At 25.3% G+C, this 19,260-nt stretch overlaps 1 protein-coding gene across 1 annotated transcript; it reads right to left on the bottom strand.

The window, feature by feature from the left end:
- Nucleotides 1–1,471: 1,471 nt before the first annotated feature.
- LOC103569585 (ubiquitin carboxyl-terminal hydrolase 3) lies at nucleotides 1,472–18,570 on the bottom strand. The gene is made up of 8 exons (XM_008546937.3): nucleotides 18,034–18,570; nucleotides 17,517–17,961; nucleotides 12,690–12,837; nucleotides 10,804–11,317; nucleotides 7,387–7,644; nucleotides 6,951–7,199; nucleotides 6,590–6,783; nucleotides 1,472–4,870 (listed from the first exon to the last, which is right to left on the bottom strand). The coding sequence occupies exons 2-8, from the start codon at nucleotides 17,605–17,607 to the stop codon at nucleotides 4,708–4,710; spliced, it is 1,617 nt and encodes a 538-aa protein (XP_008545159.1). The 5' UTR covers nucleotides 17,608–17,961; nucleotides 18,034–18,570; the 3' UTR covers nucleotides 1,472–4,707.
- Between the last annotated feature and the right edge of the window lie 690 nt (nucleotides 18,571–19,260).

Below are 19,260 nucleotides of genomic sequence, written 5' to 3' on the forward strand. Positions count from 1 at the left end.
AATGATTAATGTATATCAAGAATATGATAAATAGAAATGATGCTGGAAGTAGCCAGCAAATGAAAATTTTAGGGTTTTTAATAACCAAGTTAATTGTCACTTAAAATTTTTTCGTGTTTCGCGATATCCATCATGATTATACATGAAAAAATCTTCCAATTAATAAAGGTGCAAATTGTTTGTTGCCAAGAATTAATTTACATAATTTAGTTATTAAGGTAAAAGTCCCTACACCCGCTCAGTACCATTAGTCGCTCACTTTAACTGTTTAATGCGTTTTTTATAAAAAAAAATTATTGATAAATAATTATTTGTGAATCTAAATATATTTAAATATAATGTATCAAATTATTTTATAATAGATTATAAATTTAAATTAAATGACTGTTTTCAAAATCGCGTATAGCCGGGCTTTTTTTACTTTAACATTCGTTCGTTAGATTAAATTTTGATTACGTCAAATTTTTTAAGAATTATTATAACTTTATCTTATTAAATATATTTTTAAAATTCATGAAATTTTATATTATGAAAGAATAAAATATTATAATTTATAAATTATTTGTCCAAATCAATAAACTTATGATAGTTTAATTGATAGTGTCTTTGAGCGACTATAGGGTCATGTGTTAATCGAGTAGTGGTACATGACAACTTTTAGTAAGCGACTATGGGTACACTCTAAGATCTTATTTAAAAAATTAATAGCAATTAATTATCAACATTATTCTTCAAACTAAAATTTTATTCCTAATACTTAAAACTACAAAAAATAACTATAAAAAACGAATATGGTTTTTCTTTTTATTCATTAATTTATACTAATTTAATCTCGCTCCAATAAAAAGTGAGCGGGTATGGGCTTTTATCTTACGTGTGTTGTTAATGGAAAATCTTTTCACGCTCACAGAAAATATTTAAAATTAATATTAAGGGCTCCAACTTTCAGAAAATTTTTTCCCTGACATACAACAAAATTTCGTCTGGGGACCGAAAAAAAAAAATCACCCTAGTATACATATAAATTTTTGAACCAATGGTATTTTTGGAACCTACTCGGCTAATTATGATAGACTATGAAAAAATTTTTTGAACAATTCACCATGAGGACAAATGTAATAAATACATTTATACACGCAGAAAATTTTATAGTATTACTTATAAAAAAAATTTATAGAAAAATTACTATCTCATAGTAACATGAGGACAGATTAAATTTTATCCAAGAAATTAAAATTTCTTAATCTAATGCTTTGTCAAAATTACAATGCACCTTGTAAATTCTGTTCCATGTATTTTAAAAATATCTACGTTATCGGTAACTTGTAGAATAATTCCATAATGTCTTCATGTTACTACGATATAGTAATTTTTCTATAAACTTTTTATGTACAAAAAAAAAAACCGTAAAATTCTCTGCGTATAAAATCTACATAAAAAAAAAATAAAAACAATAATTAAGCTCAGCAATTTATTTTTCAACAGATGTTTATTCACCAAGATATCTGTGGAGTGTTCAACCACATTTTTTATTTATACATAGGCAAGGTTTATTTATTTATGTTTTTTTTCGTTTTTCTACTTCAGCTATCATACACTTACGTGTTTTTTTCCTCATCCCAATTGTCTATAAATAAGTAACTTCCCTTTCCCTTCAGTACAGTAAATTCAACTTGTTTGCAACTTTCTTACTTTTTTGTTATTTAAATTTTATTATTAATTGTTAATAATAATAATAATAATAATAATAATAATTAATAAATGATTCCTTCGGCTAACATATTCCAACTTAATTTAATACCTTAATTATATCTTTAGTAATTATAGAAAAAATAAGTCTTTTAAATAATCACAAAACAGCCATTGAAGATTTTAATTTATGTTTTTTTTTTCCTTCCCTTATTCAACAGATATAGGCTAATAAATGACAGCGATTTATGAATATGTTTTCTTATTTAAATAACTATTTATGAATAATTATAATAATATTAATATTAATATCGATAATACAAAACAATTAAATGACATGAAAAGAAATGAAGAATTATTATAATAAAAAAAAAATTCTGCGTTAAATATTTTTTTTCGTTACTTGAACGATCAGTTCTTACGCAGATACATATTAATATATTATTTGTTCAGTATAATTGTAAACCTTTTTGCCCAAAACTTTTCCGGATCTTCATTTTAAAAAATTACAAAAAAAATTTAAGTTAACTAATTAATTTTTCAATCTATCAGACAAATAAGCCCCCCCCCCCCTCCTTAAAAATATTCAATAAAATTAAATCTGTCATAACAGTTTTAAAATTTTATCAATTAATTTCAAAACAAATAAAACATAAATTGAAAAAAGGACAACGAAATATAGATTTTTAAAAAAATTACTCACAGTTGTTAACAATTGAGAGTTAAATGAAATTTGTTGCATAAATTTTAGCCGACGAAATTTGTAAATTCGAATTATAAAATTGACATCAAGAATTTACTGAAATTTATTCAACAAATTTCTTCTAACTCCCTACTGATATTAACTGTAAGTAATTTTTTAAAAATCTATATCAGCGAAATTGCAACTGCGTTCTCTTCTTAATTAATGCTAAAAATTTTATTTTAATTGATTGATTAAATTTTTATACGCTCATGACAGTCGAGTCATTGAAATTTTTTAAAAAGTGGAGGACACTGCTCGTGTAAAAAAAAATTTTCCAATAAAATTTCAAAAAAGTTTGACATATGGAACTTCAAAACTTGAGACAAACTTTGAGTGGAACTTAGGTAATTTTTATAGTAAAAAAAAGTTTACTTAGGGCTTTATATAAGTGAATTTTAAATCAAAAAATTTTACTCTCGTTTAAAAAAAGATTAAAAACCTCTAATTTGGAATTTTTTATGAATGTTTTTTTATTCTTATCATATTACTAGTTTTTGATGGAAACTTTTTTAAAATGAGCGTAAAATGAAGTAAAAATACGTTTTAAAAAATATGAAATACACCTCGTTCGTAAATTTGAATTTATATCTGAAAGCGGCTCATTTGAAATTTCCATTTGCTAATGTAAGTGTAACAAGGCCCGTTTCGTTTGTTCACATGTTTGTACGCTGATAAAAAAGTTGACTTGATTCAAGAGAAAATAATTTTCTTCAAAACGGAATTCTTGATTGGAAATTTTCGCTCTGGAATCAAGTCAACTTTTTTATCAGTGTAAGAAAGAGAATAGATTGCATATTCTCTTAAGTTTAAAAGTTTCACATATCAGATTTTTTTAGAATCTTTTTGAAACGAAATTTTTTTACTCAAGTGAGAATGCGCTCAAACGTCATAAATTTAAATTATATATATAATCCCATAATTTCCATCGTAAAAATAAATTAAGTCTTAAAATAGTAATTTATAATTTTTACAACAATAATAGTTTAAATATTAAAAATATTATAAATTTAAATAGAATGGCGGGAATTTTAAACGGGATAATATTTATTATTTTTTTATATAATGTAAAATTAGTCTGCTGATTGTGATATATATTTATATAATAGTATTACTGTATGTAAAAATAAAATAGATAATTATAATGCCGAACATAATAAACAATAAACTGATAACTTTAATCTCGATATTAAATATTTTACGTACTCGCATTACGAATTATAAATATACATTGATATCTATTAATGTATACATACATAATAAACCTATATATGTGTTACATATTTGTTATGACTATAAATTCAAATATTAATGCCTTCGTTTCTCTATATCACAAGTAAATACCGTTCTTTAATTAATTTTTATTTAAATTGTATAAACGATTGGCAACTTTTTATTTATTTTTTCTTTCATTTATTACATAATCATCAGGTATCTAGAAAAATATAGAATTTCTTTGTGTATTTAGTCAATTAAAATTTAATTCGCAGATCATCAATACTTAATATCCATGTATGCTCGTCATCATTTATTTAATTTATATTTTTCATATTTATTTTTATAATTAATTCAAAATCCTATTATATTATTATTCATTTTTTTTTTTCTTTTAATCTGAGAAACGAATTTGGCAATAAGCGTGCATAGATTTTATCAAATAATACAATAATAATTTTCTATGCACATAAATCGAATTACGCTTAACACTAAAGCGAATAATTAAACATATAAAATAAAAAAATGATTATTTTTTTTTTTATTTTAATCGTCCACAATTAGGACGGAGTTTAGAAGGTTTATATTTAAATATATGATTTTATTTTTAAAGGAAGGACGTGTTGTGGAAAACCCGAGAATAGAATTGGGCAGATAATTCACAGAAGTGAATAAGAATGAGGCGTGAAAAAAAAAAAAAAAAAAAAAAAAAAAAATTAACGTATGTAATTTTACTAAGTTTTGTTCTTGTTTCCCATGTATTTAAATTGGCGGTATTTTAGTGAGGCATTTAAATAAGCGGATGCAACGTTTCTCTATCTAATCTATTTAAAGTACGCAGACTTTTGTTACGGTTGAATCGCTTATTAATTATCATCCTCATTAATCTCACTTTCTATATGTTTTCCAACGATTTCATTTTCATACTCGTCAGCGGCAGCAGCAGCGACAGCGGCATTGGCGGCAGTAACAGCAGCAGTAGCAGTAGTTGAATTTTCATCGTCTATGTCTTGATTATTATTATCACCATTAGTGGGAATTTTAGCAATTACACGACGATGTCACAATGGCGGTGGAATTGAAAATTCTCGGCGTACGTAAAAAAGAATATAAGGCTTGCACTTGGCAACAGATTCGGAGCTCGCTGGTCGTACACTACTGTCGTTGAAATGAAACCACTGACCGTCGTGAACAGCAAAGGCAGTGTAATGTCCAGTGCCAGCACTAAAAATAATTTACATTCGTTTATTCTTTTATGAATTTTTTTTTATGAAGTTACATTCCATTAATTAAATCATTTTAATAATAATATTAATATTATAATAATTATAATACTTATAATAATTAAAATATATTTGTTGTAACTCATGTATACATGTGTGCATATGAACTGTCTTTTATATTGCTTTATATGCTCTTTAGATCAAGTCAATGAACATTATTTGTAGCTTATTTGTAACTTATTTGTAATTCCCTTACAATTTCTATTTAAATAGTTTAAATAATTATTAATATTATACTATACTATAATTTAATTTAATGTATATTTTATGTATTATGGCCCTTAGGGAGCTGAGCTTCAGGGTCAAATAAAAATTTATTAAATAAAAAAAAATAAAAAAAAATCATACTTTCTTTTGATGTTTTTAAATTTAATTGTTTAATCAATTACTTTTTCCATGCAAATGTATGTAAATATTGAGTCAGTAATTTTAAAAGGACTCATATTTTTATATGAGCTTTTGGCTATAGTCACTAAGTTTAAAACCAAAAATTTTCAAGAGGTCACTCACGAATTTTGAAAATATAAAAAATGGTTGAAATTCGTATTTTTTACTTCTAAATTCTTTCTTTGTCGTGGCAGCAATAGTTTATATTTGTAAAATCATGTCTATACTGAAAATTTCAGCCCAAAATTTAAATATTTAAACAGCGCTCAAGAATTTTGAATATTAACTGATAATAATATGTAACTAATACTTTGAATAAGTTTTTGTATTTTTTTATAACTCAATTATTGTCATTTCTCTAAAATATAACTTTTGCATAACTAAAAATATACAGGACAGTTTTAAACAATAAAATTTGGTAAGTTTTGAATAAGCGAAAAAACCTAAAAATTGAATTAAAGAATAAAAAAGTATGTGAATAACTTATTATTTCTATTTCTCGGGTTATATTTTCATTGATTGTGATGCAAATTGATGGTAAAAAAATCGAGAAGCTTTATTATTAATATTCAAGAGTCGCTCGAAAAAGTTCAAAAGACAGCACTTGGAAACATTCAAAATTCTTGAGCGAGGTTTAAATATTTAAATTTTGGGCTCAAATTTTCAGCGTAGTCATGATTTCACAAATATAAACTATTGCTGCCACGAGAAAGAAAAAAATTTGAAATAAAAAATTCAAATTTCGATCATTTTTGATATTTTCAAAATTCGTGAGCGACCACTTGAAAATTTTTTATCGAGCTGTTTTTGGAGAGGCTTCTTAAAACATTGGAAACCAACAAATTTTCATAAGAGACTCGAAAAAAAAATAGTCGATTTTTTTGGGCTACCCTAATATATATATAATAAGGTATTTTATTTTTGAACTTTTTTTTTAAACATTTCCTATCATTCCGGAATTATACCAAATACTAGCTCATTAATCCAGCTTTACCATGACATCATAACTTTGCACAAATAATAATTTCTTTGTATTTAATTAACACGCAATCGCCTCAATAATTAAACCATAAATACTTAAATAATATTGTATTTTTAAATTCCAGAATAAAAAGTAATTTAGTATTTATTATTTTTCCAATAAATGATTTTATTAAAAAATTTTCAACTATTTTAATTAATTCAATAATTAAATTTTTTTGTCTAAATGAATCTGATAGGGTAAAAATATTTAGTTTATTTAAAAAAAAAAAAATAATAATAATAATCTCACCCTGATCCATGATGAACAATAACGGCAGCAAGATCATACAGATGACTATTTTGTGCGACGAGCTTTACACCAGCAGATCCGCATACAGTAAACGGTGACATATCAAGTGATTCCATTGGAAAATCAACCTGCGTATCCACCTTGGAGCGGTAGGAATTGCACCACCTAAATCTTTTTATGTGAAGGCACAACACCTGGAAGAGAAAAACGCTGAGGTGCTGTCCAGAGTTTGGTATTTTATATATACGGATTTAAATTTAATGCAACAAAATCTTGTTAAATTTTTTATTCCAAGAGAAAAAATAATAATAATATTGATAATAAGAAGAAGAAGTAGAGGGTTTAGATGATGCCAACTAACGTTAGGCAGCCTGTGAATCCAGAACCTCTTGGTTGAACGTTGCTTTCCCATACAGTTATTGCAGTAGTAGAGTTCACTGTCAGCAAGTTCTTCGACTTTGAAGAAACGAGAGAGACTGAATGTCAGACTGCAAACTTCTTCTTGTTCCTTCGTCGCTGTTCTTCTTTGAAATTTGTCGGGAATATCCAAAGAAAGATCTTGAAAAGGTTCGTGAGTTTTTGAATCTGTCCGGCAGTTCATGCAGTGTACCTACATGATAATAATTAACAGTTAATGTTTATTGCACACCTCAAGCGCGAAGGCGCTGTGTGTGCTTACGATCGGAATTATTTTTTCGACTCATTCACTCACGTTAAATTATCTCTACACTTTTTTGATTACACTAAAATGGGCTGAATTGTTTACTATTTAATTATAAATTTATATATTTACATACCACACTGAGTAAAGCACCACCAAATACTGCAGTAACAATACTCTGTTTGCCACGAAGTCCAAGTGGTTCGTGACCGAGTCTTGGTAAGAGTTGCAATAACTCTGTATGCAATCTATCGAGCATGTAAGTGAGAAATTCATGAGCATCCTGTTGTTGATAGCCTCGAAAACGTGGGACCACTTTCCAAATTACTAGAAAGAGACACTCTGGTGATATTGCTTGGCCATTTGAACCGCCTACACTCAAGCCCAGTAAAACCTATAAATTTTTAATTGTTATATTTTTATTTTCATTTTTAAAAAATATTTTTATAAAAATTTAATTTTATCAGTCATAGTTTATAATTAAAACTTTGTAGGGATTCAACTTTTTGTTTTTTATTATAAGTAATTTATTTTTTTTTTGTAAACGTTTAATTAACAAAATAATTTTCAGTCAGTTAAAAATTTTAAATTTGACGCTCTTTTATATTTAACCCAAAATAGTAGTTTGAATATATAAGACTTTGAAAGTACAAGTGTTGTACAATCGATAACTCAACTTTCGATTGTGAAAATCGATTTTAAAATTTGAATGTGAAGTTCAATATTACAATGAAAAAAAAGGTTGATTAATAAAAAGCTAAAAAATAGTAATAAAAAATTATAATAATGGCGCAAAATTACAAAAATAAAAAACAAAATTATTTTTAACTCGAATTAAAACGGGACGAATGGAATAAATAAAAAGAAAAATTTCACTGGTAATGTTTTATTTAAAAAATTTTATTTTATAATCATTGATTTAAGTATATTATTGAATCAATAAACAAACAAGACAAAAATAATTTTAAAATGGACTGTCGTTACATAATAAATTATTATATTATTAAAAAAAAAAAAAAAAAAAAAAAAATTTTTATAGAAGAACCGATTATTTGAGAGCATCGTTCAAGTTTACAATCGAATATTTTAAAGAAAAAATAAATAAATAAACAAAATATTTAAAGAGGTTGGCAGCTGGAACTTGAAGTTTATACCTAAATGACGAAGGGAATCTATACCTTTTATATTTTTTCTTGACCGAAGAATAATACTTCTGAATTTGAAACAAAAAATTAATATTTTCATCACAAACGTTAATGAAAGCTATTTTTGAAAAAATTGTTTTTAAAAATTAAAGTCAATTTTTTTTCAATTAATTCGAATCCTTTACAATCAATTAAAAATATTGCCAATCGAAACAGAAACATCGATTGTTCGATTATTCGAATTCGATTTTACAACACTAATTCAAAATAAACATCGAGTGTAAACAAGTGTCAATTTAGTAACAAAATCATCAGCTATTATTAAAAAATTGTGTACTAAAATTCTTGAAATTATTAAAAATATTGACACTGAATTTAACAAAAAAAAAAACAAATAATTATAAAAATATTTACTGTTTTTAATTATAAAAATTATTAATAATTCTGCATCTACAACTATGCATTAACTTATTGATATTTAGTAAAATTAATAATATTGATAATTAATATTAATTAATTAATTATTAATAATGTTTACTATTCTTATTATTTACATATAGAAATTTTTTATTAGAAAAATTTTTAAAAAAATATCGCTGTGTGTAAATATAAGTTAAATTTGACAGTTGTAGATTAGGTTACTTCGCTATTATCAGTACTACACTCGTTGTCATTAATGCCTGGTCCTTCAGACTATAAATTCTTTACCAAGCAAGGGGCCAAGCATTAATGACAATAAGTGTTCATGAGAGAACGATAGTATATTGAAAGAGACAGGGTGTGAAGATGTGAAAGAGTAAGTGCAAGAGGTGAGGGTTGGCTCTTGTTGCGCTGCAGGAAGTGGCGTAAATCGACTGAGAAACAAACTCGATTTTCCAAGGCTGGGTAATCTTGGTGTTTTTTTTTTTATACTTTCTAAAAGTTCATTTTTAATTTATCAATTTAACCATTTTAATTATTTGGTTTATATTTAAATAAATAAATATGATGAATATATTTATCAGATATATTTGTAAAGAAAAAACAATATTAATAACTATATTTTGCAATGTAATAAAATATCGCAATTGAGAGAAAGTTTTTGCGCGTACTATAATTTAAAAAGTTATTTTAAATATTTATAAAGATAATAATTAACTTTAACTCTTTGCTTTTATTTAGATGAAGAATAATCGGAACTATGCTTCTTTTTTTAACTAATTAATAATATATGATAGTTTTTCAGAATTTACTGAGATCTATAGGTTTCATTATATCTAAACAAGGACTCAGGTGAACTTGTTTAGTGAATATGCCAACCATAGCGAAAGATTATATAAAACATTTTCCAAAATATAAACATTCAAATACAGTATTGAAAATTTAAATTACTCTGGAGTTACTGTTGTTAGTTTTAAATCCTCGGTTAAAATTCTACTGAATAATTGCTAAGTTGATTTAAAATGTTAAAAATTTCAAATTTTAATTTTCTTTTTTTACTTACAGGGTAGAGGTACCGTTTCTGGCCACTCTAGAGCCAGTTTTGACGAAAAATTTAAATAAAATAATTTGCAAAATACGCAATGTTATAATTAATTTTTAAGATTTTTTCAGAGATTTTTTTATCCCACCGTTAAAATAAAATTTTATTTTAAGGTATCGGCGGGTAATAAGGCCTAGCTAAGGGAAATTTTGAATAACATCGAAAATATTGCATTTAATTATCGAAATGTATCATTAATCTTTATTTCAATACATTAGCCATAAAATGTAATGAAGTAATGGTAATTTTTACCATAAACAAACAAAAAATTATACTTTTACAAAAACCATACGAATAGGCCTTATTTTACTACGGTAGGGTAGGCCTAAGGGTTAAACAAACTGGAATAGTTTAACTATACTTAATAAAATTGGTATTAGAGATGAATCATTACTTAAATTTAGCGACAATACTTTTTAAGAGTCAGAAGACTAGATTGCTTTGCTCAACAGTACCTAAAACTATCAGTATCCTTTTTAAGAGTCAGAAGACTAGATTGTTTTTTATAATTTCTTCTGCACTACGACAGCATATGACGGATAATGAAATATAGAAGCCAGGGAACGTGGTATCGGGACTCTATAAATTTGTCTTAACATCTCTATGCAAGACCCTTCTACTAGAGTAGCCTTCAGTGGAGGCGGTTATTTTACATATCATTTCTGTTCCTTAGACCTTATTACCCGCGGGTACCTTACACTTTTTTGTTAATTAAAATAGTGTATTAAATGTCTGAAAATGGAGCAGTGGCCACAAATGGTACTTCTATCCTATATTAAAAACCAGCCAAAGCATCTGTATGTATTTTTTTTTTTAATTTCAGAAATGCTTAAAATAGATAAATAAAAAATTATAATTTATTATTAATAAGAAATAGTACTAGTACCTTTCTAAGCTCTTCAGCAAGTAACGCATCGCTCAGTTCTTTAGCTCGACCGGGAGCAACAATCCGTCCTCTGTGAGTTGGTGGTTCATCAAAGGCAATGCCCTCAAGACTTGGCATTTGCGTAAGGTACTCGCAAAAATGACTGATATTATTAAATGATTGAAGTACAGCATTCATAAAACATGTATTGCCGAGATTTCTTAATCCAACGACTTTTTTTTCTTTGGTAGCCTTAGAACTCCGTCGTTTAGGAACTGGCCGATTATCGCCGCTCGTTTCATCAAACGAGTGAAGTCTCTTACGTGTGCGCGGTCGTAAATTTCGTACAACCACCTCAGTCTTCCATATCGCATCTGAATCAGTATCGCCATTGCCGTTGTCTAATCCTGATGAGGACGATGAACTCCAATTCTCATCGTTCTCTTTTTGTTCACCTTTACGAAATGTATTTTGACGTATTTTTTCTATTTGACCAGTTGACGTATCATTAACAACATATTCGTCACATGAATAACTGAAATTAATTATCAATTTTTTTTAACGATTAACAAATAATTAAATTTCTTTTTTTATTTACACTGTAAAAAATTAACGAATTAAATCCGGAGTGAATGATCGCGTATTGATTTAATCTGTTTGGAGTGAAATTCACTCCTAAAAAGAGTTTATTTTAATATTAAAATTCCGAATCGGAATAAATTTGAATTTAAATAAAATCTGTAATCACTCTGCATTTACTCCCAATTTTTTATGTTTCTGAAGTATGAGTGTGAATGTAGCAGACATTAGATAAATTTAAAATTATTAATAAATAGAGTAAATAATTGAATCGTTTATTTGAGAAACCCCATAAGTCATGTTTTTTCGACATTGGGTTTTTTGCATTTTTGAGTTTTTTGGATGTTCCTCCGTAGAAATTAATAAACATCCATCAAATCAGTGTTTAAAAAACAATCAACGGGGTGACAGAAATTTTACTTTATTGAAAAACCCCATAAGTCAACGACGTATGGGGTTTTTCAAATAAACATATGCAGTTTTAGTTTTATAGAAATAATTTTTTATTTTTTATTTAAAATTCGCGCTTTTTTTGGAAAAAAAAAAATAATATAACTAATTAAAATACTTAAATTAATTATTATTTTTTGTAATTTCTGAGTTTCAGAGTTTAAATACATATTATATACTTTATTTTATCAGTCTAATAAATTATTTGAGTGGAAAAAATTAAAAAAACAATGATTTTATCTTTTTCTTCCACTTCGTTGAGAAACCCCATAAGTCAATCAACTTTAAATAATTTTTTTAAATACTTTCAATTAAAAAATTGAATTTTTCTTGTTTGAATATTTTTCAGAGACGCAAACATTATCCTCTTCAATTATTTATTTATTATTTCAATGGCAAGTTTTTCCAGAAAAATGTTTTTTGTGTTTCCTGAAAAATTTTGTATTCTTGACTTATAAGGTTTTTTTTCAATTAAACGATTCAATTAATAAAATAAAATTTTTACAAAATGCGTATTTAAAAAATTTTGAAATTAATAAGTGTATTTTTTATAAATATTTTTTTAAAAATTATTTACTCTATTTATTTATAATTTTGAATTTGTCTGATGTCTGCTACACACACACTCATTTCTAAAGTTAGTAGACAATTACTAATTTTCGGATTTTTTTTTAACAAATCAATTACAAAAGCAAAAACTAAAAATATGCACTTGTAGAAAATTAAAAAAACTATAGGTGCAATTTTTTTTAATATTTTTTTTTTTTGTAATTTATTATTTTGAATAAATTACAAAAATTATTATACGTCGGTTAACTTCAGTATCATAATTTTTTACAGTGTATTTATATTATGAATAAATAATTAATTAAATTTACCAATATACAGATAGATTTTCACAGTCAATGCATACACAGTGATGAGTATTTTTCTCATGATGCTGCAGTGCATGGCCAGACATATAACGCCCACAATGCACGTTCCCGCAATGTAAGCACAGCCATGTACTTTTCTCCGTTCCACATACTGAATTTTATTATCAAAATTTTATTTTTAAATATAATTACAATTAACACTATGTACATATATATATTATAATAATGGTAGTAACAATTTATGACCAGAACGTATAATTAGTAATTATCTGCTATGTTTATACGTTCAAATTAATTTATGATTATTAATTACACACGGAAAAAAAGAAACTGAAAATTAGTGTTTTAAATTATAACCCGGAACCTGATTGTCAATACAGTGAATTTCAACATTGCAACCAATAAATTTTATAATACGTTTCATAAATTTTTAATGTCTAAGTTATGATTTTTAAAGTTCAAATATCAATTTTTCGTGCATAGACAATAAATTTTAATATTTATCCTATAATTATAAATTTAAAAATTACTATTTAGAATGATAGTATTTATTGATCACTATTATTTATACACGAAGAAAAAAATCAAGTTAATTTGAAAAAAAAATTACAATCCGAGAAGTAATCTTGAAACGTTAAAAATAAAATTAAAACTTGTACAAAACTCAAAGTAAAAATTACGACATATTATTTAGAATAATAATTTTTGTTGATTATAAAAATTACTATATTCAAAATAAAATTTACTAGCGACAAATAAAAATTATAATGCACCAATAATTTTGACTATTGTACTTAGTAAATATTAGTTAATGCGCTTTGTGAAAGATGTATTCTGCCGAGTAATTTTTACAATCCAGATAGTCATTTTTACAATCTCAAATATTAATTTTATAGCTCGGAGTAGCAATTTATCTTACCGACATTCTAAAATGTACAGTACCTACGAAGAATTACATTGGAGATGTAATATTTATCAACTACGAAACAAAAATTGCGACTAATGTGCTAACTTTTAATAATTCTGAAAACAATTTCTACTTTTTGTAACATTGAACTATTTTTAAATGATTAAGTAAATATTTATTTTTTCCAAGCGAAAATTTAACGAAGCTGTATTGTAATTATTTTAATAAGTGAAAATTACAATCTACACTGATAGAAGGATTTCTTAGTATTAAAAAAGATTTGTTAATATTTAACAAATTATTTCTTAACGGAGCTTTATTTAAGAAATATTTATTAATATTTAACAAATCATTTCTTAAACATCATTTTTTTGTATTTAATAAATATTTCTTAGCATCTAATAAACGATTTGTTAATATTTAATAAACGATTTCTTTCCATTTAAAAAATGATTTATTAGTATTTAATAAATCACTTTTTAACATTTAATGAATCACTTTTTAATAATTAATAAATGAATATTTTATATTTAATATATTTTTTATTATTTGAACAAATTTTTTTTTTATATTTAAGAAATTATCTATTAACTTATTTATTAAAATTTAATTCATAAAATCACACAGTTCAAGAATATATATCTATATATGTTTTTGCATGCAGCTACACACATTCATTAATATTTGTATTTATAAACAAAAATAACTAAAACAACCATCGTAACACTATAACTAGAATAAACAAATTAAAATTTCTTATATTAAACTACGCTGAGAAATAACATAAAATCCGTTTGATAGTACATGTGTTTTTAATGGTTTTATATTTGATTAAAATTGAACTGAATAAAATTAACAAGGCTTCCATATTTTCATAGTTATAATATGGATGACAATTTACAAAATACTTCTGATATAAATATTATTTAAGTATATGAGAGCTTCAGTTGTAGGTTACGTTTAACCAACAATGCAAGCTAGAACGGAGTAAACAATATGACGTCGCAACGACACACGCATATAGCTTTTTTAATACTTGTACACCACTACAGGCTCGTGTGTAGCCCTCTACCGACAAATTCGTCTAAGAAATATTTATTAAATATTAACAAGCCTTGTTTGGTGCTAACAAATATTTCTTTTATGTTAATAAGGCTTTGTTAGCATTAAAAATATTTCTTAATAATAAAGAAGTTACTTATTTCATTATAATAAATATTGTTAATAATTACTAAATATTTGTTAAATCCAAAAAAGTCAGTTGAGAAAAATTTAATAAATCAATTTATTACTCCTAAACAAATCCTTCTATCAGTGTAGATAGTAATAATTGGAATAAGAAAATTATTTTCTACAAATCATTGCAATTGTTTTTATGGGTTGTAATTTTTTATTTGAGAGCAAATTTTTCATTGTGATTGTAATTATTATTTAATTTTGACCTGCATTTCTATCCGTGTATCACTCGTCATTTCTAAATTTATATAATTCATTTTTTTCCATGTATAAATTTATTATTATTATTATTATTATTATTATTATCAAGTGCTGACGAATTATTAATTGTATTGAATAAAAATTTTTAATTTTACGAAAAAAAAATTTAATTAAAGAATTTTTTTGTAAGACAACAGAAACTTTGTTTCATTTTAAAAATAATTTATAATTTTATATTATAAAAGTAAATAAATTTTTTTGAAAATAAATTGAAGTTAAATTTAAATATCTCAAATGTCTCAGCTTGGTGCTTTTTTTTACCCCATTCATATTAAAATTTGAAATTTTAATACCAACCCTAGATCATTTATCAAATTCATTTCGATCTCAGACATGACAGTTTAATTTTTAAAATTTAAACATGTTTATACCTCACTATTAAATTATATAAACAAATTTAAATTTTCTTTATACACAGAAAAAAAATCTGAAAAACGGTTGGCCCTGTGGGCCACCTCCTAAACTTTCCGCTGTTGTCAAGCTTAGAAAGATCGAAAATGTTATAATTTATAAATTTTTAAGCCCTTCGAAATAAAAAAAAATTAATTTTTGTCGTCAAAAAGGCTCAGTAAATCTTAGATTTGAGTTCAATTTGAGGCAAATTGGGAAAGTAGTTTATGATTTATATGAAAAAAATAATTTTTTAATTTTTATTTTTCATATAACTCGTAAACTACTCGACTGATCGACTTCAAAATCTAATCAGATCTAAGTCTTGGTGAGATTTTTCGATTGCACCCAAGCATGTTCAAACCGGTTGATTCGTTCCAAAGATATCGTAGGACAAAAAAAGTTTTTACACACACCCTCACACAGATATCCATCCGGAAACAGCCAGAACAAATTCCTAGGATTTCAAAACGTCAAGATCTGATGAAAATTAAATTTTTGAAAATCGGACCAAAACCAATAACTTCTTTTTTTTTTAATTTTAAATTTTCATAGCGGGAAGTTTAAAATTCCCGACAAAGAGAATATTCTTGATCCAAAAAAATATTTTTGAAAACTTCAATTTTACCGGGTAAAGTAGAAATCTCTTCTAACAGACAAATTCTCTTTGCTTAAAAAAGTCTTGACATAATTTTCAAAAACGTTTGTCCCAAAATATTATCTTGACTCAACTTTTTTTCTGTGTATAACTTATAGTTTATAAATCTTTTTTGTCACAGTATCAGAAATTCAAGTCTATGATAAAAAATTTAATACTGCACTTGGTAAAAAAATAATTTGACAAGAAAATATTTCTTCATAAAATAATTTATTTTTTCATTCTTAATGTAAGATAGCAGTGAACAAAATTTTACAAAAACCTACCTACTCTATACTTTATATTTTCTTTTAATATAAGTAATATACATAAACAAATACAACGGAGATCAATATTTTCTGAGGTCTTTTGTACTTTCGCGTGTATTATAAAAGACGGTCGCGAGTTATAAGGGAGTAAAGGAAATAGACAGCAATAAAAAAATAATAAAAAGGAGAAAGAAAAAGGCGCATTTCCTTGAGTTTAAGTATAGTTTCGAGGTCATATAGAATCGTAAAGTAAAAGAGGAAATTCGCTAAGAAAACTCCTTCGGAAATTTGAAATAAAAATTAAAAAATTTTCATTCTCTCATTCCTTCAATTCTTATTCTTCTTTACTTTTTTTTTTAATAAGGAGTGGCGTTATAATTCACTAGATTTTTCCATATCCGTTTTGGACTCAGAAATCATATCAAAACGGATAAAAAAAAAAAAAAAAAAAAAAAAAAAAAAAAAAAGGAAGAGTTGTATAAATAAATATACAAAATTAATAAGAGTACTTATAAGTAACCACAAAACTAATGTAAGATAGATCTTGAATCAGCTGATTAGCGTTTTTAAGTATTGATTTTACAATGAAATGTGCGCGCGCACGTGTACAATGAACGATAATTGTACCGAGGTCTTCTATGTAAACACTAAATACATATATGTATACATAAATATATATATTTCTATACACTTATACATAAATAATAAAACACGAGTTCAATATCTTTACACGTAAAAAAAATTTTGAATCTTTACATGAGTAATAGCTGCCAAGTTGGACATTGAGCAAAAAAACCGAACAAAAAAAATAAATAAATAAAAAAACGTGTGTTACATATTCAGTATTAAATAATACAATATTATAGAAAATAAACAATACCAATAATAATAATAATAATAATAATAATAATAATAATAATAATAAAACATTATCCATAAAATGCCGTTGGTTGTTCGTTAAACGAGCGTACCAAGGCCAAAAGAGTAATGGCCTGTAAAGAAAGGGATAAGGTAATGAAAAATGACTTTTTAATACAATAGATTTGAAATAAATATTTTAAAAATATGAAATAATAATAATAAATTAAAATTTAAGCTTTGAAAGTTTAAATTTAAAAAAAATGAATTACCTGCACAAACGAAAGGTAAATTTTTAGTATAATTCCATTCAATATCATTACTCCCAAGTCTTACACTCTGTGTAAGATGCGGACACTCCATTTCTCAGAACACAATATATAAAACTTAACTATATTTATTGTAAGTACTTTAAAGGCCCTTCTGGGCCTTGTCACTTATTTATATTTTTATAAATTATTTTAAATTAAATTCACTCAGCACTTAATTAATTACCAACCGGTGTGATACTTGCGCACATATTTATTATATTTTGTATGTAATTTTCGTGGTTCTGCTCTGATATAGGGGGTACACGCGTAAGTACATTTAGTACCCCGTAATATTTGTCACATATCAGAGGCCTCAACACTTTACTTTGCAACTGATGGAGTTTATTGGTGTGGTGATGAAAAAAAGATAAATTAAATGAGAGCTCAATGCGCAGCAGCAACGAGTCTAAATAATTAGAGATAATTATTTTTTAAATTTATTATTTTAATTATTTAAATTTAGTTTTATTTTATATACTTTAGCAGATGTCAATAATGAGAGATTTCCAATGAGGCCCAAGCTGACGTGTTTGAATATATATTTAGTGATAAATTTTGTGTCTTTTGTTTTATTTTTTTTTTTTAAATTATTAATTCAATATTTAAGCTCTTGTTCTTTTCTTTAAAATCGTTTGGATTTATAATGGCGGTCACAGATATAATATGAAATGTGTAGTTTTAAAAATGCTGGTCAAGTAAATGGTTTTTTCGCCAGTTTATGGCGACGATGATGTCGCCTTTTAGGGCCAACTCACGCCACGTATGGTTTGATATATAAAATTCATACAGTTATTTAAATTATTATTGTGTTCTGACTAGACTCGAACTCACTACCCAAACTGATCACACAAATCGACATCGACCTCGTCTTGGGTCTTTACTGTATACGATTCGCGTGTATCTATATATGTATGGTATCTATATATATATATATATATATGATAGCGTCGTCAGGTTGATTTAGGTATTGAAAGTTAGGTAAGGCAACACTTGCGCACTCTTACTGCATCCTACAGAACTTTATTTTTTATATTTTAATTAATAAATTATAATTATGTATAAAATTTTTTTTTAAAATAAGAACAAAAACTGTCATGAGATTTTACTAAAAAAAAAAATAAGTTTCCTAATAAGAATTAATTAATTATTTTTTTTTTTAATGATACTAAAGTTAGCCGACGTCTAATAATTTTTGAATTTTTTTTATAAATGATAAATTATAAAAAAAAAATATTTTTAAAAATTGCACCTATAGCTTTTTTAATTTTCTATTTGTGCATATTTTTAGTTTTTCTTATTTTTGTAATTAAATTTGGAAAAAAAAAAAAAAAAAAAAAAAAAAAATAAAAAATAAAAAAAATAAAAAATAAAAAAAAAAATTGTTTGCTAATTTCAAGATTATAAATCGGATACTGAAAGTAGTAAACAGAATTTTAAAATTTTTATAAATAAATAAATTAGTTGTAAGTATAGTAAAATTTTGAGATCAAGACAATTTTTCTAAAGTTTTTTACTTGTTTATTTAAAATAAATAAATTATTTTAATGTCTGCTACATTCAGTATCATAAAATTTTGTAAATTTTAAATTTCATCTAAAATTTACTTTCTTTTTTTATTTTTATGTTTGCATTGATGTGATTTTCAGTAAATAGAAAAAAAAAATAAACTATTGGATCTCATTCGCAGACTAAAACTGTCATTTGA

Source organism: Microplitis demolitor, chromosome 1 (genome assembly GCF_026212275.2).
Source record: "Microplitis demolitor isolate Queensland-Clemson2020A chromosome 1, iyMicDemo2.1a, whole genome shotgun sequence".
Taxonomy (NCBI): domain Eukaryota; kingdom Metazoa; phylum Arthropoda; class Insecta; order Hymenoptera; family Braconidae; genus Microplitis; species Microplitis demolitor.